At 53.9% G+C, this 23,433-nt stretch overlaps 1 protein-coding gene across 5 annotated transcripts; it reads right to left on the bottom strand.

Annotated features, from left to right (window-relative positions):
• Nucleotides 1–2,044: 2,044 nt before the first annotated feature.
• Nucleotides 2,045–22,800, bottom strand: ETNK2 (ethanolamine kinase 2). Of its 5 annotated transcripts, none has more exons than XM_025386829.1 (8): nt 22,213–22,800; nt 20,335–20,594; nt 17,271–17,393; nt 12,005–12,147; nt 10,751–10,834; nt 7,658–7,803; nt 5,120–5,299; nt 2,045–3,236 (listed from the first exon to the last, which is right to left on the bottom strand). In XM_025386829.1, the coding sequence occupies exons 1-7, from the start codon at nt 22,468–22,470 to the stop codon at nt 5,129–5,131; spliced, it is 1,185 nt and encodes a 394-aa protein (XP_025242614.1). In that variant the 5' UTR covers nt 22,471–22,800; the 3' UTR covers nt 2,045–3,236; nt 5,120–5,128. The 5 variants fall into 5 exon arrangements, with proteins under 5 accessions (XP_025242614.1, XP_025242615.1, XP_025242616.1 ...); XM_025386830.1 differs by having other exon boundaries at nt 5,120–5,193; XM_025386831.1 differs by lacking the exon at nt 17,271–17,393 and having other exon boundaries at nt 5,120–5,193.
• Nucleotides 22,801–23,433: the final 633 nt, after the last annotated feature.

Raw genomic sequence — 23,433 nt, 5'->3', positions numbered from 1 at the left:
TCCTAGTGGAGGGATTTCTAGATTGGAGAGGGTAGTGGTGAGAGAGGGCAGGTGTGGTTGATTCTAGGACTACAAAGTTGGGAGGGTGTGGAATAGAGACTGCCCAAGAATTAAGCGCCCAGCCATTTGGTCTGGGGAGCGTCCTGGATGCTGGCTGGCTGTTTTTTCCCCAGCCCAGGTTCTCAGCCTCCTCTCCTTTGCCCTCCTCACGCCATATCTGGAAAAGATGCAGGCAGATGTGGGAGGAGGAGCTGGCGGTGGCGCCTGCCCCCTGGTGGTCACGATGGAGAGCTGCTCATTGCACCTCCCACTGTCTATCCCCTCCCCCCTCCGACCTCGGCCCTCGGCCTCCTCCACTTTTCCAAACCAGGTCCTTCCAGTCTCAAGACTCTCCTAACCTGGCTCATTCCCACCTGTCGGTCCTGAGTTCCTCTTCCCTTCTCCAAGTGCTCTTGTCTTGCCTGCCTTATTCCATCTGCTGAGACACAGTAGTGGGCCATGGAGCCCCACCCCCTGTCCCATGAGAGGCAGGATGGGGCCAGGTGGTTGCAGAGGCCAGGAGCAGAGTGGCGTGGTCATTACCGGGAAAGCTGGGCCACAAGTTCGTCCCTTCCGTGCGTCTCCGGCAGAGACCGTGGGGCAGAGCCCGTTGGGAAGATGGATATGCCCGGGTGTCCTTTAACTAGAGCTCTTTGCTAAGAGTCTTGGAAGGGGCCCGAGGGGGTGGAGCCCAGATCACACTTGGGAGGCTCCCAGGCCCGGTGTTCAGCCAGGAGGGCAGGAGTGCTGGTTAGCCTGGGGTGGCAGTGAAAGGAGCGAAGGAGGAACTCGCAGTCTTTGGGGGACAGGATTGTGTTCCCTGCCACCACACCAGCTCACTCCGCTGGAGGGCTGGGGGAATGGGAATACCTTCTTAGAGGCAGCAGTGGGATGATGGCTGCTGTTAATTCCTTCCCATGCAGATGGTGGCCAGGGCCTTAGGGGCACAGGATAATACCTGGGGGGGGCTCTGTCCCAGCCATTCCCTACTCACCAGTGCGACACTTGTCTCCAGCGCAACAGCATCAAGGCCCAGGAGGCTGGAAACAAAGCTGGCTTCACAGTGTTAATTCTGCCCTCAATTCCAGAGGTGGCTCGGAGAGGAACAAGGAGCGGGGACACTGCTGTTTAGTCCAGACAGGTCGTGGCTGTGACCACCTGACCCCACGGGTGACCCCCAGGGGGCCCCTACTTGACCAGCCTTGGCACCATCCCTATGTCTGGGCACCTCTTTCACCCATGTCCCCCCACTGGTAACCCCCAAGGCTGCTGCCCATAGAAGGCCTGGCTATGCTGGATCACCATGACCTTGAAGGTGCCAGCTCCAGTGGTTGCCATGGCACCAGGGTGCTTTTTGCAGGCAAAAGCCAAACAACCAGAGTCCACCTGGCAGGCTGCTGCTGCTGTTGCCTCTGCTGCCCCTAAGGGCACTGGGCACTTACTGGCAGGGGGGCAGTCCTGGAGCAGCTGCTGCCTGGTGCACAGCCTGGGAAGTACAGCCGGAGTGACTGGGCTGCTAAGAGGGGTGCCTCCTTCTCATCTTTGAGTTTCTGCTCTTCCTTCCCTCTGGCCTTCTGAGAAAGTGACGGATTGGTTCCAGAAATCACTCCTGCCTGTTCTCAGGCAGAGCAGCCCCTTCCCCACCCCACCGACAGCTGGGAGCCAGAGATGACCCAGAAAGATGTCCTGAGCACTTCTTTTTAGGATGTCACTGGTTCATGTCCCGAGTCAGCCAAAGTCCTTGTAATCCACAGCCTAGTTCCCTCTAAGCAGCACTTTACCAGGTTTGACTGGTAGGTTCTACCAAGAGAGTCAAAGGCAGAGAAGCTGAGTGAGAGAAATAGGGGCCCTGCCCAGAGCCTTCGGAGCTAGGTGCACAGGAGGATGTGTGCAGGTGGCTACCTTGACTTCAGCATGAAGCCCAGGTGGACATCAGGAGGGGTTACAGCACCCCTCAGCCCCCACACAGGGGTCAGTTCCTCACCATTGTCACTCAGACACAGCAGTCCGGAAATGAGCATTTTAATGCAGAAAACCATGATAATTTACAAATGAATCACTTTCTGGGCCAGAGCCAGGAAGGCCCCAGGAGCTGTGAGGGCAGAAAGGAGGTGGAGGCTGTTGAGTGTCCGGGCAACCAGCTGAGTCAGCACCTTTCTGATGGGATCCTGCCCAGGCTCTCCCACGCTGGACCCTGGGGGGCCCTGGCCCCCACCCCATCCTCTTGGCTCCCACTAGGCATTCCCAGATAGGAAGACCTTGGGTCAGCTTCAGGACATAAAGTAGAGCTGGAGAGACACCCCTGGAAGGAGGGCCTGAGGGCCAGGGAGGGAACAAGGCAGGAGACTGCTGGTTCTGGTTTTGGCCACCTCACCCTTGGCCACGTCCCCTCTGACCAAGCCACAGCACGAAGCAGAGCCAGGCTCTGGAGGTCCAGGGCCTCACCACTCCCTCTCCTGTCCCCTCAGCAGGGGGACAAAACAGAAGCACAGGAGAGCACGTTGGGGAGCATGTTTCCTCAGGGTGAGGTTTGATTGGATCTGGTTTGGGGAAGGTGAGGGGTCTCAGATGAGGTGGCTGCTGGGGAACATGTCATGCTCAATTCTTGGCCCCCACCCGTCACCAAGATATGTACATCCATGTGTCAGAGTTGGTGTGATGCTGGTTTGGAGCTCAGCACCTCCCACGTGGGGCATGCAGGGGGAGACGGACTGGAGGCTCAGGGCACTGGAGGTAGAAAGGAGCCCTCCCCGCCTCCTTCCCCAGGCCAGGAAGGGGTAAACACACATATAAGGCAGCCCCAATTCCAGCAGGGCCTGAGGCTGGGAATGATGTGTTTCCCAGGGGTGGTTATGGTCCAGGACCTGGCTGCAGGCACTTCCTCCCAAGCCTGGTGGGGTGAAGGGGACCCCCAGAAGGGGGTCCTATCAGCCCCTCCAGACAGGAGAATGAGGTCTTCAGTGGCAACCACTGGGGGCTGGCGGCAGGGACAAAGCCTTCTCCCTGGACACCCACCTGTCCCCTCTCCCACCTTGTCCAAGGGTGTGGACCCCAGAGCGCAGAATTGAGCTCTGGGGAACAGGTCTGGCCAGACGGATGGGTAGGGGAGGGATGGGGTGGCTGGTCACTTTGGCATCTCCAAGGCTGACACTTGAGGCTTCACCTTGAAGTACTGGTTGAATCGGATCACTGCGTACCTAGGGGAAGACAGAAGGAAGCTGGGTGTGAGGAAGAAAGCCAGGTGGGCCCTGCTGGGGGTGCTCACATCATAAAGTTTCTCAGTGGCTCTAGGCCTATCTAAGTCTGAGCAGATCAACCCCAACCCAGACTGGTTAGTATTATTATTTCTTTTGCTTCTTTTTAAATGTTTAATATTTATTTGTTTTGGAGTGCAATGGCACGATCTTGGCTCACTGCAACCTCTGCCTCCCGGGCTCTGATGATCCTTCCACTTAGCCTCCAGAATAACTGGGATTACAGGTGCACGCCACCACACCTGGCTAATTTTTGTATTTTTTGTAGAGATGGGGTTTCACCATGTTGCCCAGGCTGATCTCGAACTCCTGAGCTCAAGCAATCAGCCCGCCATGGCCTCCCAAAGTACTGGGAATCAGGCATGAGCCACTGCGCCCAGCCTATTTTTTTTTTTTTTTTTTTATTGCAACTACATTTTTTTTTCTTTTTAGATCAGACTAGAGAAACCCTTCCACAAATATGCTTGTTTGGAGTTTTGGTTTTACAGTTCTTATATACATATTGCTGTGCAAATGAATATCTACAACTTTTTCCTTTTGGACAACCGAAACCAGACCTATTAAGCGATATTCTCCATTGCTCCCTCTCCCCACCCCCTGGCAACAATTCTGGTTTCTATGGATTTGACTGCTTTAGTTATCTCTTATAGAACCATATTTGTCTTTTCATGACTGGCTTATTTAGCATAATGTCCTCAAGATTCATCCATGTTGTAGCAAGTGACACGATTTCCTTCGTTTTTAAGGCTGAGTAATATTCTATTGTATGTATAGACCGTATTTTATTCATTCATTCATCTGTTGGCAGACATCCGGGTTGCTTCCCTCTCTTGGCTACTGTGCCAAGAATAATGTTGCTGTGAACATAGGTATATAAATATTTCTCTGAGAGTTTGCTTTCAATTATTTTGGCTACCCACCCAGAAATGAGATTGCTGGATCATACGGTTGTTATATTTTTATTTTTTGAGGAACCACCCTACTGTTTTCCATAGTAGCTCACCATTTTACATTCCCACCAATGGTGCAGAAAGGTTTCAATTCCTGCACATCCTTACCAACAATTATTATCTTCTGTTTTTTAATAGCAGCCATCCTAATGGGTGTGAGGCGACATCTCACTATGCTTTTCATTTGCATTTCTCTAATAGTTGTGAACACTTTGAAACCAGGCTAGTGATTCCCTTTCAGCTGAAGGTGGGTGAGAAGGAGAAGGGCAAGGCCCTGGACCAGAATGGAGAAATGATTCCTGGCCCTTAGGGACATAGGAACCTCACAGGACAGGGACTCCCTGAATCATCAATACACAAGCAGCAGCTAGCTACAGTCCCTATATATCACTAGGAGCCACTGAAGGAGTAGCTGGGTCTGTCGCCCCACCAGAAGGCAGCATGGCAAACACTTAACCACTGCATGGCTTCAGCAAATCACTTCTGCGCTCTGGACCTCTGTCCTCTCTGCTGTTAAAACGAGGTAGGATCTGCGATTGTTCAGACTGATTTTCAACGATTGCATCCACCACCAGGCTCCGTGGATAGGTGCACTGGCAGCAGGGCAGGGAGTGGAGTAGGCAGCAGGATTTGGTGGGGACTAGCAGACCTCCTGTGAGGAACAGGGAGGATGTGACACTTCTCTTTTCAGAGTGGTACTTTCCTGGCATCCCCTGGGGATAGCGGCCCCACTGGAAATGAGCTAGAACGGGGGCGAGTCAGCAGAGCAAGGGAGCGGACTCTGGGCATTCTGCCTGGGCTGTCCTTTGCCCACACCCTGGGCTCAACCAAGGCTCTCCCTTTTCTCCACGCCCCCCCATCACCCCCCGCACTCACCTGAGGAAATCAAAGTGGATGGTGGAGTACTGGTTCTGGATGAGGGCCCAGAGAGCCCAGAAGAAGTGAGACGCCTGGAAACAGACCAGAGAGGGTCAGCCTGGCAATCTCCCCATGCCTGTTTCCAACTCTACAGCGCTGGAGGGATGCAGTCATTGTGGAAGACACACAGCTAGGACCCTGGAAGAGATGTGGTGGGGTCTCCCTAGCACAAGCTGGGGAAATTCTGGAGGCCAAGTCACTGCACAGCATTGGGAGCCTCCACTCCTTCTAGAGAAAGGCGGGCAGAGCCAGTTCTACCAAGGCCCGAATGTTTACCACCCCTAAGGCAGGTAGTCAGTAGTGAGGAATTCTGGGGGGTTCCCACAACCTAAGCAGGACCCACACTCCACCTCTGGTCTCTTCCCTACCCAGGGAGATCTCTTGGAGTCTTCAAGGCCAAGGTATCCAGGCCAAGGTGAACCCCTAAGCCAGAGCTTAGGCCTAATGGCCAGTGGGGACTGGTGCTCTTCAGGAAGGTGCAGGGAAGGAAGAGTGATGGGCAGCAGTGCCCTGGCCACATGTCTGCTGGAAGATCCCTACACTAACCTCCTCCACGCCTTTTCCTCTCTTCTACTGGGAGGCTGGTTAGGTTGGAAAATGAACCTAGATATGGAAACAAGAATCCCCCAAGTCTGGGCATTTGCTAAGCATCAAACTGTGCTTTCCTTGTGGCTAGAGGTACCCACCAGGCCCAGGTCACCTCAGGCTCAAGAAGCCAGGGATTGGGTGGGAGGAGGGTGAGGATCGAAAAACTACCTGTCACACTATGCTTATTACCTGGGTGATGGAACAATCTGTACACCAAACCCCGGTGACAGGCGGGTTACCTATATAGCAAACCTGCATGTGGACCTCTGAATCTAAACTAAAATAAAGCCAGGGAGCTGTGGTTCCTGTCTACCCCTGAACAAACACTAGTGATGCCATCGCTTTCCCATGTGCGTCCCCCAACCCTTGTGGCTCTCCCATCCCATTCCCACCCCATCCCAGAGTCTTCCTCACTCAGGGGTTGGCTACAAAGTACCTCCCTCCACTTTATTTCCTTTCCATTCCTTAAAAGGGGCATAGATAAGCTAGCACATATGAATGATCACTAAAAAACTTAGCAAGAGGAAGGCTTGTTCTTAAGGTCTTAAAGTCTAAAGACTGAGGAGGAAGAACCTAATGTAGACTCAGTGAGGAAAACAGAATAGGGATTCTGAAATTACAGAAAAGTAAAGATTGTATTTAGCTCTTTTCTGTACTGTGAAATTCAAAGCAGCTGCCTTGGCTTCTTATGCACAGCTGACATTAATGAGGCTAGTTAGGAATCCCTGGGCACACACCAGTGGAGACTTGGCATGAACCAGCACCTTGGATAAGGGGCATTCAAAATTGAGAACTGACAGCACAGTCATTTGAGCAGGAAGAGCCTGTCGGGAAAAGTTTACTTAGAGTGCTGAGTCAGTAGAGGTAGTTACAAAGAAGGATTAGAGCTTGACATTCTGTATCTTCTCTAAAGGTTATAGTAGCTCACGCCTATAACCTTAGCTACTCGGAAGGCTGAGGTGGGAGGATCATTTGAGGCCAGGAATTAGAAACCAGCCTGGGCAACATAGCAATACCCTATCTCTACAATAAGTTCAAAGAAATTAGCCAGGCGTGGTGGCACACACCTGTAATCCTAGCTACTCAGGAGGCTGAGGTGGGAGGATCGCTTGAGCCTGGGAGTTTAAGGCAGCAGTGAGCTACGATTGTGTCACTGTGCTCCAGCCTGGATGACAGAGTGGGACCCTATCTCAAAAAAAGTATATATACATATATATATATACACACTATATATGTATGTATGTATGCTGGGCACAGTGGTTCACTCCTATAATCCCAACACTTTGGGAGGCAAAAGTGGGCTAATCACCTGAGGTCGGGAGTTCAAGACCAGCCTGGCCAACATTGTGAAACCCTGTCTCTACTAAAAATACAAAAAAACTAGCTGGGTGTGGTGGTACATGCCTGTAATCCCAGTTACTTGGGAGGCTGAGGGCAGGAGAATGGCTTGAACCTGAGAGGCAGAGGTTGCAGTGAGCCGAGATAGTGCCATCGCTCTCCAGCCTGGTCAACAAGAGTGAGACTCTGCCCCAAAAAAAAAAAAAAAAGTATATATATGGATGAATTTAACTGCAACATGAAGGGCTGAGGTTAGACAGTAGAAAGAACTACTTATTCAAACAAGAAAATTGCTAACATAGGAAGCTAGGATATTTCTTGGAAGTATTTCTCTAGAAAGGAGAGAGCCTAGACTTGGTGGGGCTTGGGGAGCAGGGAACAGGGCATCAAGTATTAAGGGCTGCCTAAGACAGCTCTTACCAGGCTTCACCTCTAGGGTGGGGTCAGGAGCTGGGGATGGGTGTCCCCAGGCTCTCACCTGACCTTGGGCTCTGGGTAGGAGGCTAGTTGGGTCACCAGTCCCTCCTGCTGACTCCTTTCCTGTGCCAGCCCTAGTCACAAGGCACTCACCAGGGCAAACTTGTTGACTTGCACGTAGAGCCTTTCCACCTCCCTGGGGGTCACGGCCATCCCCTTTTGTGCCTGCAGGTAGTAGTGCAGCCACTGCAGCTGGGTCTCCCGCGCCGGGTACAGGCAGTAATCCACCTCATTCACGCCTGATGGGGAGGCAGGCCAGACACAAGTTGCTTGGAGATGAGCCCACCTAGGGTCTCCTCAAGCTCAGTAGGTGTTCCCTTCTCCCCTCAAACTCCCATCTCCTTTGACCTGTGGGGCTGTGCCTAAAGAGGCGGCCCTGAGAAGGCAGCTTCTTTGAGTACGAAACTCAGCTAGTGTGGGGTCTACCCCATCCCAGCTAGGAGCACTGCTTCTGTGGGATTGAGGAAAGCAGAGAGAGAGAGGCAGACTGGTTAAGGGGCAAGACACTGTCCTGGGAGTGACGGGAACCCCTCAAGACAGCACCACTGTCTCTCCCAACCCCTGCACAAAAATGACCATGTGCAGGAGGCCCTCAGTGAAAAGCACTGGATCAGCATTACTAGCCCTAGGTCTTATGCTAACCTTGTTAGCCTTAGGGGGAACCCTTTCCTATCACTGGCCGAAATTTCTTCATTTATCAAATGAAGGGACTTCATGTAGGGATATCAAACATGGCTTCCTGGTGTTAAGAGGCTATTTAAAAACATCACCTGGAGAGCACCCCCACCCCAGTCCAGTTCCCTAGATGGCTCTGATGTGTAGCCAGGCTGGGAACCCATGGATCGGATGGCTCTGGTTCCTTCCAGCCCTGCCATAGCCCTCCAGCTGCCAGCCCAGTACCACCAGCTCATCCCGGGCATGGTGGAAGAAACCACAGCTTCAAAGCTGGTCCAGAAAGAAGTGGTTTAAGACAGGAGGACCAGGACTGGGCCACCTTCTCCAGGGTTCCCTCCTTCCTCTTCTTCTTGTCCTTCTCAAGCTTCCTTTATATCCCTGGAGAAACATATGCAGTCTCCTGAGGCTCCAGGAGTGTGGCTAGAAAAGAATCTCCTGGAACAGATGTAGAAACGGAGGCCCAGAGAGGAGAAGAAATGTACCCAAGGTCATATGGTGGTTAGAGGCAGAGTCAGGGCTGGAACTCCATCTCCCAATGCCCAGAACTGTGTCTTCCTCACTCCTGCGCAGCCATGAGGCCCCTCTCCCCAGGTCGGGATCTCCCCAGCTCTCTCCCTTCCCCCAGGCTAGGTTCTTCCTCCTCCATTCTCAACTTGGGAGCAGGCTGCAATCTACCCCTTTGGAGAAATTCCAGTTGGACTTTGCTCTGTGCCGTGGGCGAGGAGGACTTAAAATGCTTAAGAATTATCCCTTGTGGAAAGGCCAGTGAGCCTGGCAGCCAAGAATTCCCAGACCCAGGGCCCTGCCAGTGCCAGCCTCTGCTCCAAGCCACACCCCGAGGCTCAGCTGCTCTGCCCAGCTGAGGCTCCATCGCCCCGGGGGTTCCTAGGGGTACTCTCAGGTACAATCATTGCTCGACAGATTGATCACCTGGGGTTCCAGAAGGAACACAATTGGCCTGATGGGGCTGGAGAGTGGCTCTCCAGTTGGCCTGGGCATGCCTCTCCTATCCTGAGCCACAGGGCCTCGCCCCATCATGGGAACACCTCACCGTGCTAGTCTGGGGACAGCTCTCCAGCCCGTGTCCAGCTCTGTCCCATGTGAATTGCCTCCTCGGTCCCATCTAATTAACCCTCAAGCTGGAAAATCCTGCCCTGCTTCCTCTACACAGATGGTTCCATTGTGCATACTATGCCTTTATAGAACACCTGCCCACTCCTAGGAATCACCCCCCATCCTGCCTCTCCCATCCCCACTCCCGGAAAGCTTCCCAGTCTAATCACAGCAGCAAACGCCAATACAATGCCTAGTATGTGTCACACATATGTGTGTGTGTGTGTCTCATATCAACACTATGAGGTGGGTACTATCATCATCTCCATTTTATAGGGGCACAGAGAGGGTAAATAAACTGCCCAAGGGTCACACAGCCAATAAGCAGCAAAGCCAGAAACTGAACTTAGGGAGTCAAATTACATAGCACATACTTAGATTCTACTTAGATGATTCTCATCAGGCACCAGGCAAACAGCTACTTGTAGCTTGTTCTGCTCCTTGTCTGCATGTAAGGCCCCCATGTACAATTGTACTGGGCATAAAGGAGCTTGGACAAAGGAGTGGAGGCTGAAGTCATCCTGTGCTGTGCTGGCCAAGCTGCAGCAATCGTCTAAGCTGTGTCGACCTGGAGGAAGGGGTCTTTTTCTAATTCATGTACCAAGCTGAGTATCTTCAGGATCCTACAGAGGTCACATTTTCCTAATTTGTACCAAAGTGCCATATGGGCTAGGAGAGGTCTGCTCTGTGTATGTGAGTCCTGCTTCCCCCAATGAGACTTGGAATTCTCTAAGAGCAGGCTGTGACTCAACCCCTCAAGCTGTGATATTTTGGAGGACAAGAGCTATCTAGCCTCCACCCTCCCCATACCCTGGCCCTGGTCCCCACCCTAAAGAGGGTGCTTTGAACATTGGTCAAATCTAGTCCTGTATTGCCTAATGACAGGGATACCTTCTGAGAAATGCACCATCGGGTGATTTTGTGTGATCATCAGAGTGTACTTACACAAACCTAGATGGGACAGCCTACTACACACCTAGGCTGCATGGTATTGTTCCTGGGCTACAAACCTGTACAGCATGTTACTGTACTGAATACTGTAGGTAGGTAACTGTAACACAATGCTAAGTATTTATGTATCTAAACTTATCCAAACATAGAAAAGGTACAGTAAAAATATGGTACCTATGTGGGTGCCTCTAGTCCCAGCTACATGGGAGGCTGAGGCAGGAGATCGGCATAAACCTGGGGGGCAGAGCTTGCAGTGAGCTGAGATCACGCCACTGCACTCCAGCCTTCAGCCTGGGCGACAGAGCAAGACTCCGTCTCAAAAAAAAAAAAAAAAGGTATCTATTACCGTAAATATACAGTAATCTCATAGGACCACCATCTATATGCGGTCCGTCATTGACTGAAACACCACTACAAAGCACATGACTGTAGTAATGCCCCTCTCACCTGCAAACTCGTTGAAATGGTTGCCAATGTCAAAAGCTTGGTAGTTGTAGCCAGCATATTCATAGTCAATGAACCGCACGTGACCTATGAAGTAGAGGAGAGTCGATGAGAGTTGGCCCAGGAGATCTGGCACCAGAGCCTGGTCAAGCTTCTGCAGACCTCTGGGATGCACCCACTGAGTGATGCCAGCCTCTGCAGCAACCCTGCCCAACCCCATCACTGCAGCAGTCTTCTAAGCTACTTCTTTCCATCCATCCATCCATCTGCCCTTCCTAGTTCCCAGTGTCCCTCTCACACAGCTGGATCTTCAGGCTCTCCTCATCTAAAGACAGCTGTCCTCAGCATGGCTAAGGATCAGGAATAAAGCTAAGTATTAATACCCCCTGGGGTGATGCTCTCATCAGCAACACCAGGAGGTGTTTGTTCTCTCTCTCTTTCTTGGCACAGATTTTTTTTGTTTGTTTTTGTCTTTTTGTTTTGAGACAGAGTCTCGCTCTGTCGCCCAGGCTAGAGTACGGTGGCTCGATCTCAGCTCACTCCAACCTCTGCCTCCCTGGTTGAAGCGATTCTTCTGCCTCAGCTTCCTGAGTAACTGGGATTACAGGCGCATGCCACCATGCCCGGCTAATTTTTGTATTTTTAGTAGAGATGTGGGGGGGGTTTCACCATGTTGGCCAGGCTGGTCTTGAACTCCTGACCTTGTGATCCACCCGTCTCGACCTCCCAAAGTGCTGGGATTACAGGCATGAGCCACCGCGCCTGGCCAGACTTTTTTTTTTTTAATAGGTTCTTGCTCTGTTGCCCAGGCTGGAGTATAGTGGCTCCATCATGGCTCACGGCAACCTCCGCCTCCCAGGCTCAAGTGATCCTCCTGCCTCAGCCTCCCAAGGACCTAGGACTATAGGCATGTACCACCAAACCAGGAAAAGTTTTGTGTATTTTTTTTTGTAGAGACAGGGTCTCACCACACTGCCTGGGCTGGTCTTGAATTCCTGGGCTTAAGCAATTCACATGCTTTGGCCTCCCAAAGTGCTAGGATTATAGGCATGAGCCACTGTGCCTGGCCCTTGGTGCAGACTTTTCAAAGTAGGAATTTTTTATTTCCTTTCCTCCTTCCCTCCTACAAATTAACTTAAGACCTAAATCCAGGTCTCCTTTTGCTTGTCCAAGTGCCAGCCGGAGGAACAGATCCATGAAGCCAGCTAACCAACCAACCAAAGCCCTGCTACTGCCCCGGGGCCAGAAAAGCCATACCTTTGATGCTGTCATAGATGATATTCTTACAGAGCAGATCATTGTGACAAAACACCACAGGGGACTCCAGCTGGGACAGATGCTCCTTCAGCCAGGCCAGCTCCTGTTCCAACACCTCTACCTTAGGGACATCTGCAGAAAGGCTGGGCAGTTGCAAAAAAAAGGTAGCCAGTGAAGGGAGGGCTGATAGACAGGCAGGTGCTTGGCCTCAAGAGCCCTGAGTTTGAGCCTCATCACTCCCTCTGTCTTACTGCAGGGGGGGCCTTGGAAAAAAGGCCAATCTCTTAGACCCTCACTTTTGTCATCTGTAAAATAGCACTGAGGCGTCCTGTCCTTCTGACTCCTCTGGTTACACCAGGAAGCTGATAAAGACATGGGCATAAAAGCATGAGGCAGGGCATAAAGTCACTGACTAAGGGCATCCCTGCTACTTTGTGAAATGGACAGGAGGGTAAGGAAGGAGACACAGGGAAAGGACAAGGCAGGTGAGAATGAGTGTCCAGACTCGGGGATTCCAGACTAAGAACAAGGAGCAGTGGGGAGAGATGCAAAACAGACCTGCTCTTGGGATGCTGGGAAAACTCCCCAGGAGGAAGTGCAGCTCCCTAAGTCGAGCTGAGTCCCACAAAGATCCTCCCCGGCAGGAAGAGTAGTGCCCTGGCAGGGAGCTGGAGCAATGGAGCTCTCTTAGGAAGGCAGAGGTATATCCTGGTGTGCCCCCCTCTCACCCCAGCAGCTGACCATGTCACAGGTAGAAAGGACCAGAGAGATGGTCTGGTCTAACCTCTCATTTCACAAACAGACCATCGGCTCACATGAGAAAGCAAACCAAGAGCTTCTTTAGCTCACTCCTACACTGTCAAAGGAACATTAAAGCCTTCAATGAGAGCATGCTTGCTTTGTGGCTCCCCAGTGACTCGTCCCTTCTACCTTGAGTTATGAGTAAGTGTTTCCTTGTCCCAGACCCCTGCCAGACCATGCAAGTGCAACTTGGGGGCAATGAACAAAGATGCATGGGTCCACCTCTCCTTCTGCCCCACCCCCATCCCATGCACTCAGCAGCCATTTCTGCTGAAAGAAACACATGTTGAGGAATGAAGAAATCAGCCAATCAATCAAGTTATCAGAGGCCATGTGGAAGTCTGATGAGGGTCCACTGTGCTTGCATGCTCTGAACTTTGGTCCCCAGGAGGCACACAGGTCTGTGTACACTGAAAAGGCCAAACACCACAGTCCTTAAAAACCTAGAACCACCAATGGGCAGAGGGGAGGAGGCTGGGCTTTTATCTCCATTCCTGTGTCACCTGTTTGTGTTTCTCTGTCCAGCGTAGCAAGAGCACATAGAGGAAGATGAGAATGAGACCGACCCTCTCTCACCTTCCCACAGGACAGACCGATCACTCCCTCACCCAGCCCAGGGACCAGAACATGAGGAAGCGTATTCAGCCACTGAGGCACTCCTCTGTCCCCTCCGGAGAAGGAAGAGAGCGCAGGGTCCCTTTCAGGCTTTGAGAAGGTCAAAGCTCAAGAAGATCTGAGGTCATCTAGTCCAGCCCCATGGGGAAACTGAGGCTCAAGGGAGGAAAGAGGCTTCCTCCCAGCCTCCAGATACCTCTTGCGCTGCTGGATCCTTTACTTCTTCATCTAAGGAAAGCAGTCCTCGGCCCCTCCAAGGATCCAAATCGAATGGAGTCTCCTAATTGTGAGGGCTGTGCACTCTCTCTGAAGGCCTGGGTGCCCCTCAGAGGCTCTGCAAAGGCCCCTCTGAGTCCAGGGAGTCTGCTGGGAGGGGTGATATGGGGGAGGCCTTCCCCATGCCTCCTGGAGTTTATCTGTGCTGACAGGTCTGCGTAACATGTGTTTCAGTCCTGGCTCTCCTTAAGAAGCTACCTTTTAAGATTCCTTTTATATTTTTTTCTTGGATTGAGACCATCAAAAGAGAAGAATTAGGAGGGTTCCTTTGGTTTGCTCAGGTCCTGGCCTGAAAAACATGGCTCTGACATCCAGGATGCCTGCTGCTCTATCCCTGACCTCAGTCTGAACCCCACCCTGCCCACCCCAAGGCCACGCAGATGGTTACTGTGGGAACAATCCTGGCCTTCTATCTCCCCGGGGCCTCCCTCACTGCTCTGCTTCCCTCCCTGAGCACTTGAAACATCGCCAGCTTCGCTACCTTCAGTCCGGCCACCACGGGGCTCTTTCAAGGCGTAATTGGCAGAAGAATAACCACCACCGCATCCCAGAAACACTGCCCAGGAAAAACTGCTCCTCCTGCTCCTCTGCCCCAGGGCCAGCAGGAAGGGGAGGAGGGGGCTGGAGGTCTCTGCAGGGAAGCCTTGGGGTTCCTCCTGATATCAGGACTGCTGCCTGGCCAGTCTCTACTCTGCTGTCAAGATCTGGACAGGCAAGAGTACTTTCTCCCCACAGGGCTCTTTCTAGGCATTTGAGCTTACTGGCTTATCCCTTTGCCCTCCCACCAACCAACCCACCGGTATCTCCTCGTGATGCCCGACCCCGTTATCTGCCCCACGTTCTCCCAGCCACTCTGGACACATCCGTGTCCGACAATGAGGCTACCGAATCTATTTCCACAAGTCTCCGACACATCCTATTCTCCATCCGCCACCTCAAGTTGCCCTAGGGCAATATTCCTCAATCCCTTGCCTCTATCACTTGCCTCAGAATCACCTGGGGTGCCTATCAAAATGTGGCTTCCTGGCAGGGCACAGTGGCTTACACCTGTAATCTCAGCACTTTGAGAGGCTGTGGCAGGTGGATCACTTGAGGCCAGGAGTTCAAGACCAGCCTGGCCAACATGGCGAAACCTTGTCTCTACTAAAAACACAAAAATCAGCAGGGCATGATGGCGGGCACCGGTAATCCCAGCTACTTGGGAGGCTGAGGCAGAAGAATCAGTTGAGCCTGGGAAACAGAGGTTGTGGTGAGCCGAGATCATCCCACTGCACTCCAGCCTGGGCGACAGAGCAAAAAAAAAAAAAAAAAAAAAAAGCCGTTTCCTAGGGTGCAAATGCAAGACCTCTCAATCGATCTCCAAAGTTGGGCACTTCAGGGGAATCTTACGCTCAAAGTTTGGGAATCCTAGTCCTAGATCTTGTCCACTTAACTACATCACTCCCAACTGGTCTCCCTACCTCAAATCCACCCTCCCCCACCAATCTGTCCCTCATGATGCTAGAGGACTTTCTTCCTAAAGCCCAGTCCTGGTCAGGTTACTGGCCTGAATCTCTGACGCAAACATCTTCATGACTTCCCACTACTTGCTAAATTAAATCTTGGCTACTTAGCCTGACATTTAAGGCCCCTTACCACCTAGCTCCAACTCTGTAGTTCACCCCTGCCCCTAGACCCTTCCCAGGTCCTCCCAAAGATCTGCTCCAGCCAACCTCATCTACTCGTCACTCAGGAGCAAACCCTGCTCCAGCCATCTCCTCCTGCTCATTTCTGCCATGCCAACTCTGCCAAGACAACTTTCCCTGGTTCTCCCACTCCCAGCATACCCAGCATATATTACACATCCTGCCTTATTTTGCAGCTGTGTATGGGCATGTCCTGTGTACCTAGATGGCTCTTAAGCTCTTTGAGGGCAGGGCCAGTGTCACATTCATTTTTAAATTGTTTTAAATTCCAGTCAATCAATGTCTGTGAAATAAAGGATTGAATAATGCAGGGTTATTAGGCAATGCCTGGAGCTCCAGGTGCTTATCTCATCTAAATGATTGCTCATCATTGTTCTGCTTTTGGGCACTCAGGCAGCTTAGGGCATGGATCATCCCCTAAAGAGGCTCAAAGAAGTTAAGCAACTTGGTTTGTCCAAGGTTCAAAGGTGTGACAAGAGCAAAGAGATTGGGCCAGCTCTTCTCCCAGGATTACTCCCTCCCAATAAGGTCACCCCCAAGGTCACACAGTGACAGCACAGTCAAAGGAAGCTGCAGTATCAAGGATTATGTCTGAGCACCAGAAGTCTGGCTCTAGTTGCTAAGCTGCCACTGATCAGCGACCTTGGGCAGGTCCCATCCCCTCCCTGGGCCTCGGTTTTCCATCTGTCAAATAAGAGCTGTGGGCTGAAGGGTTGGAAGGACCTGTTCTCTATGAACTGTTCTAGCCCTAAGGGAAAAGGAGGTCCTTGTCCCAGAAAGAATATTTGACATACAAGGTCTGAACATGGTCGAAGAGAGGGCAGGCCTGGGCCACCTTGGACAAATAGTCCCAAAGCAGTGCTGGATAAGCATGGCGTGGGATGATGCAGATAAAGTCATGCATGCGTGTGACAGAGACATACTCAAAATGGGGATAGAGTTAATTATTATTGGAAGAGAGAAGACACACCCTTCACCTCAAACCTCTTCTGCACCCTACTCCCATGAACATTTGGAAGACGGGTGATGGCCAAGCCCAGCAGGGAGCGTGAAGGAAGCAGAGACTCACTACTGCCTTTTTTTGGAGGAAGGAAGGCAAGACACCACGCTTTCCTCCAGGCCTCCATCCTTTCCTGGGCACTCAGGGTGTGCTGGGGAGTCAGGTGTCTAAAGGCTTGGAGGACTCTCAGGTTGCTGGTCAGAGTGCTTAAGGGAAAACTCAGGGAACTCTGTCTTATCGGGGGAGGGCAATGTCAGGATGGGTGGACTATCTCCTTTCCTGTGAAGAGCAGTGAGGGAAGCAGCAAGCTGTCAGTCTGAGCAAGGTGGGGGCAGGGTCCCCTAAGGCACATGGGGACAAGAGGGGTCTTGGGAAGTAGCAGGAACCTTGATGTCTCCAAGGGCTTGTCAGCTGATGAGTTGAGGTCTTCTGACTGTTGCTAAGCTCAGTCCCACCTCATTCTGAGGGCCCTGCCCTGCTCATGGTTCAGAAGGCAGGGCAGGTGGAAAGAGCCCTGGGCTGGGAAACAGAAGCCCTGCCTTTCACAAGCCCCATAACACTGGGCCAAGCTCAGTCTCTGAGCTTCAGCATCCTCTAAGTAAAATGGGGAAATGTTGTCCCTAACCCTGGTCCCTGCCACAAGCACAGAGTGAAGGAGAAATGAGCACATGGGTATAAAACTGCTCATCTAAGCTCCTTAGTCAGCGGGCCCAACTCTGCTTGGAGACAGAGGCTTAGCAACTAGGACTGAAGGGACTGCAGGAGAAACTCCCCAGCCTCCTCCCCGGGACCTGAGCCCTTAAACCTCCTAGCAGGGTGGGCTGGAGCCAAAAGGATGGGGAAGGGAGATCATATTAAGGCAGCCTTGGACCCTCCCAGATCTTTGTACCTGGGGTTGATCTCGTTCTTCACAAGCGTGAAATAATTGTACATCTTGTGCCAGAGGGTGGGCTTGGGCAGGCTGCCGTTGGCGTGGATAGTATGAATCTTTGCCATTTCTAAGGCGATTAACCTACAGCAGGGAACAGGAAGAGTAGAGCATCAGTGCTGGGACATTGCCTTCCCCACTCATCCCCTGCTGGCCAGATAGGGGCCCTCCAGGCCCACCAGGGCACTAGCCAGAGGGCCAAGGATGGGACGATTGCAAGTCCCTTAGGAGCACAGGTCCTGCAGAAGGAAGGTCTCAGCACAAGGGAGGAAAATGAATTAAGACCTTAGTCTGGCAGCTCCCTTTCCAGTGCCAGGCTGGGGCTGCCTCAGGGAGCAGAAGGGCAGAGCAGTGGGGCTGTTGGTCACAGGTCAGTGGCCTTGTTCTACCCCAGTGTACCCATAGCAACTCCTGAGAACAGACGGGCACCTGGGGATGGGGGCGGGGCAGGCCGGGCCCTCCTCTCCCCAGACTCTGATCCATCCTCTCAGGGGACGTGAACATAGGTCACTTTGCACCTAGAGATCAGGGGGTAGTGATGCCAGGCAGGGAAGAAATGCCCACCTCTTATCAGCCTGGCCAAGGTGGGGAGGGAAACAGGCTGGCCCAGGGCAGCCCCTTCCTCTGCTATAGGGAGTTGATGCTGGCGGCTGGGTGCCAAGGACGCAAAACAAGCCAGCGTTCTATTTTCAAGTTCTCCTGTGGACATTATCCAAGGTCTCAGGAGAGGAGTGGTGGTAGGGAAGGTTGCTGGGAGAAGGTGGGGGTGAGTGGAAGACTGACCGGTCAGAGAACGAGGGCCTTGATAAAGACCCCATCGCCCAAGGCCCTGTGTCCCAGCTAGGCCCTCCCAGTCCTCTGCCAGTCTTCCCTTCTGCTGTCCCACCCCCCAACCGTCTGCTAAGACTCCAACATTCAGCTTCCTTCCAACATACAGCCTCTGCCTGTTGCTCGAATAACAATCACTGGGAAAGACAACAAAGGCATTGGCTGTTTGAAACCTTGTTACCAAGCTGTTCCAGGGACATTCTCTCTCTTGCAAGGCCCCGGGAAGAGGCAGGCCATACCCTATTGGGATAACAGAGCAGTTTTGGGGTTCCTCTGGAAGCCCCCAAGACTCCCACCTCCTAAAGGGTGGGAGACAAGGGGTGTGGCAGCAACTTTGTGGGTGAGAGAGGAAGGCTGTGCTTTCTTTCAAAGGCCAGAGGCCCTGGGGCAGAAGGGAACCCGCCAGGGTTTGGGCAAGGCAGGGAAAGAGACCTGAGACTCAGGCCTTCCCTTCCCAAAGGAAGATTCGGAACAGAGCATGAACAGAGCGTTTTCTTGAATATCAATAGGTCCGTTGTCTGGAATAGCAATGAAAGTAACCTCAACACTCAGCATTTTCATGCTACAAAGCCTCAGCAGGCCGAGGTTGGGGGTGGGGTTCAAGGGAATATGTAGAGGGTGGCTCCTGGAGGCCTCCCCCACAGACATTCATCTTCACCCAGAGGGATGATGGTCTATCCTGGGAAAACTATCAAGGAAGGGCCTACCTCCTACACCTATCCCAATTTTGGGCTCTACCCCAGGTGCCACGTTCTTCTTATGGAACCTAAATCCACCTTCAATCTTCTTGACAATGGTAATTGTTTGCGTGAGAGGATGAGTGACAGCATCGGATACACAGAGGTGGAGGGATCCTGGGAGTGGTGACGACCTGTTAATATCTGAGCTTATATGCACTAGACTGAGGGAGAGCTGGGGGGAGTACAGTGGCAGAAATCAGGACAGGGTCCCTTGTACCCTACTCTGACTTCACATCTCCAGTCTGGGTCCTATTGGAACTGTTCAACTGGAGCCTGCAAACACCCCTGCATAGGTTTGTATGCCTGTCACACCCTCAAGACATACATACACACACACACACACACACACAGCTACAATATACAACTCAAATATCCCGCCTGACCAGCCGCTTATGAGCATGGAGGTGGAAGAGCTCTCAGATCCTCTTCTTCTAAGTCCCTGCAGAAGGCGTGCACAAACAGAGCCAGGGGCATTTGGGGTTAAGTGGGTGGCAGGTGAGGAAGTAAAGAAACTTCTTGCTCTACACCCAGGTGGGCTTGTTTCCTCTCAGTATGCAAGGCCTCCTTCCCCTTGGATTAGCCTGGGCAGATGCCAAGGCTACCAGGCAGACCCCCGTGCCACTGTCCCAGTGTCAGGAGTAAACCCCAGCCTGCCTCAGGCCTCACTCAAGCCTCGGTGCCCTCCATGTGGCTCATGGCATTGGAGGGAGGAAGGAGGACACTCCTTGCCATCCTTATTCTGGCACAGAGGAGAGGGAGATGCTAGGGGTCCTTCTTTGGTCCTCCCTCTTTCCAGTCTCCACAGCATTCCCAGGGCTTGAAGGTAAAGTCCAGTTCCTGGGCCCTACACATCCAAGCATTTACTGGGAGGGGCTCCCCAGGAGCCACAGACTCTTGTGAGCCTTTGAAAGGAGGCCTTGACAGTTCCCCAAACCTGGGTTCCCACTTCGTCAGGGAACCCGGAAGGAGCTCAGACTGGCAGAAGAGATAGCATCTCCCTGGGCAGGTAAAACCATGCGTACCCTGGATAGGGCCCATTTTCCTTGACAAACAGAGACAGAGGTAGAAAACCCTGAGTGCCCTGGGGATCTGGCTCACATTTCGTTTCTAAGGCTCTGAGATGTTTCCAGGTCTGACTTGGAGTGGGCAGAGATTTGAGGCATGGTGCCAGGAAGCAGATCTCTACTGCACTTAGGGAACCAGGTCCTCTGCTCCCATGTTCATCACAATTCTTCCTTTCCTCCCCCAGAACTCATCCTTCTAGCAGGCACCACTTCAAATCTGTAGAAAGCAACAGCCCCTCTCTGCAGAGCGATGCATATAAACATGCATTTTTTCATGCAATTTCAGGGAACTCACAGCTCTTACAACTCTCTACCATGGACCCCACATGCCAAGGATTTCCAAGCCCGAGGCCTGAAGAATAGTAGAGACAGAGGCCCTGGCACCCTCCTCACCTGAAAAGCTGGGGCTCACGGATGTGCTCAGGCCCCAGGGCCACACCCTGCATGTACTCATAGCACAGCCCATTCTGGAAGGTGCAGTAGAGTCTGGGGGCACAGCCGTGTGCTCGCAGCAGCTGGAAGTTTCTGACCTCATTCTCCCGGTCCACCAGCAGCTCCGTCCGCTCCCCATACACCCGGACCAGCACGCAGTCCTGCATGTCCTCCTCCACGTAGCAGGCCACCAGCTTGTTGGTGATGCCATCCGTGAAGCGCTAGCATGGGGAGAGGACAGTGCGTGGGTGGGTAGGTGGGGCAGGATCTCTCTGGTCTCTCCCCTGGACTCGGTAGCTCCAGCAGGAGGTGCTCGTTTGAATGCTGAGCACAGCCACCCCAAGCCCCCCCGTGCTTTAGCCCAGTCACTCATGCTCCACTCTGTCCCCAACCTTGGGGGTCTCCAGTCTCTATGAGTTCAAGAAAAAAAATGGTAGTGGGTTCAGCTCCCACACACTCCTGGGTCTGCCTCTAGTGAATGGGATTTGGCAATGGAGAAATTTCCACACTACTTGGGAGGTAGAAGCCCCCTCCTACTTCTTACCCTCCATCCCAGTATGGAAAGAAACGACAGGGACCAGAATGTGGCAGGGGAGGGCTGGGAGTTGCCCAGAACACTACGTCCTGACCAGCTGCCTCTCACCTTGTGCCGGGCAGTGGGCTCTGCTCTACCCCTTGCCCCATCCAGTGGTGGAGGTACAAGGAGGGTACTGAGGTTGGCACCCATCCCAGGACTTTAGTGGCCAGAGGTCCTTACCGGAAGAGACAGGAGACAACTGGGCTGCGAGCAAGGTTCTCTGCGCAGCAGGGTGATAAGGAGAAAGGAACCATAGAATTTGTAGAGCACAATGTAACAGAGCTGGGAGGGCCTTAGAGGTCATCTGAACCAATTCTAGGTAGGGAAACTGAGGCAGGAGAGGGGAGGGACTGGCAGATGGCACATTAGGTCAGTGCTGGAATTAACCTCAGGCCTGCTTGATGTCTTGACAGTCTTATACCAAACTGGGCCTTTCCTTTTGAAAACGCTACTCCCTCCCCCAGGGCGGGTTCTGTCAGCCTCCACACTTGGTTTAGAACCTCCCCACAACTTTGCCCCCACCCCACCCCAGAATGCCCATCTGCATGGAGCCGCTACCATTCCAGCAAAAGCTACAAGCGCCCCACTCGGCACCTTCCTCCACAGGCAGCCCACAGCGGGGCTGGAGGTAGTCGGCTGGGGAGTTAGCCTAAGGCTCAGTAAGTGGCTCTGCCCACAGGTATGTCCCGGGACCTGTGTCCAGCTGGGGCTGGGGAAGATGGCCTGTGTGGGGGTGCTGAGCCTGAGCCTGCAGCGATGGTGAGGAGCTGAGTGCTAGCTGGAATTCCACAGGGTGGCTCCTGGGAAACACAGGGGTAGCTCAGAGCCTGGAGGATTTGCTCCCACCGTGGGGTGGAGAAGGGGCAGCAGTGCACGGGGTATGGCTGTGGGGGTCTCTTAAAAGTTCCCGCTTCCTCAGGTTTCAGAGCTGGCTGGGTACGCGCTTCTGGGCAGTGAGGGGCACCAGCACGCAGCGACGGGGGTGCGGCCCGCACACCCAGCATGCCGACAGTGGGCAGGTGGCCACCCGGCGTGCCTAAGAGCCCCAGGAGGAGGGGGGCGTGTGCAGGGCCGAGGGAGGTGTGAGCCTAGTTTTGCTTAGGGACGAAATAAATCCGTACACAACCACGTTCCAAACCTTTCTGGCGAAGCAGCCGCTCACCCCTGGGATCAACACCCGGAAGGATGCGAGGACGGGGTCCCCGCATCCCCCTGGCAGCCCTGGCAGGACCCCATCCTCGGCTCCGCGCCCACTCCGCTACCTTGGTCCGAACTTGCTCGGGTTTCCAATGCGGCCGCAGCTCCTGAATGAGGCGCAGGGCCCCGGGAAGGATGTCGTCCGGGTCCACGGAAATGCCGAAGTACGCGACGGCGGCGGCCCTCGGGGGGCCCGGCGGCTCCCGGCAGCCGGCGCTGGCCGCCGCCTTCTCCTCCATGCCCCATGAGCACTGCGGGCAAGGCGTGTGCCTCCTCAGGTGAAAGGACGCTCGCGGCTGAGGGGCCGAAGGGGGCACAGCCATTCCCAGCAGCCCCACCCCCTCGGAGCCGCGGCGGACGCTAGCCCCGGCGGGGGGGCCCGGCGAGGGAGTGGGAGTGGTAGAGGAGGGGCCAGGGGAAGTCCATGACTCAGGCGCGAGCTGCCCGCTTCGATCGCCGGCTCGCGGCCCGCCGCCCACCGCCGACCCCGGAGCGCTGCGGCCCGCCGCGATTGTGACATCACGGGCGGCAGCCCGCGGGAACGCCCCCGGCCCGCCCCCGCCCCGGCCCGAGGGCCGCTAGGGAGCGCAGCCAGCCACCGCCGGCAGCTGCGGCCGCCGCTACCTGGAGCGCTGGATGGGGGCGACGCCCCCCTGGGGGCCGGTGACGCCGGGGGTGGGGCCTCTGCTGGCTCCGCCCCGCTCGGGTCCCCGCCGGGGCTGGCTTCCCGGCCTCCGAGGCCGCGACACTCCAGCTCTCTCCCGGTAGCCTAGGGCGGAGGCGGGGGAGGGCTCGTCCTGCGCCCCCATCTCATCCTGGAATAGAGAGATCCGCTGCTCCCACGACGTCAACTTGGCTCGCCCCTCTGTGCCCCTGCTCTCTGTCTCTCAGTCCCCGGACCCCGGGAAATGGCTCTGCAGGGGCGGCCCCTGCTACATCTCAAAGGTCCTTCCCTGCAGAGAGCCCCCACCCACCACCCAGGCAACCTCCCATCCCCGACAGAAACACAGCCCTTGGAGAGGGAACATTGGGTGATAGCGTTGGGGTGAGAGTGTGCCAGTCCAGCAGACTGCGCTGTCCCCTGGCAGGCCACTGAACAGCCAGGGCGTTGGAGTGTTTGGGCATTTCCTGGGCAGGAATTGGGGCAAGGCTGAGTTAAAGCCTCTGTCCCATCCAGAGCATGTGAATGGGGCCAGGTAGTAGGCAAGTGGGTGTCCCCGAGCCCAGTGCTTTGCTGGGCATTTGGGGTGTGAAGTGGACAGACCCTGCGTGTGTCCTGGGGAGGA

The sequence above is a fragment of the Theropithecus gelada genome, chromosome 1 (genome assembly GCF_003255815.1).
Source record: "Theropithecus gelada isolate Dixy chromosome 1, Tgel_1.0, whole genome shotgun sequence".
NCBI classification, from domain to species: Eukaryota; Metazoa; Chordata; class Mammalia; order Primates; family Cercopithecidae; genus Theropithecus; species Theropithecus gelada.
Note: the sequence above shows the minus strand (reverse complement) of the source record. Positions and strands in the feature narration are given on the sequence as shown.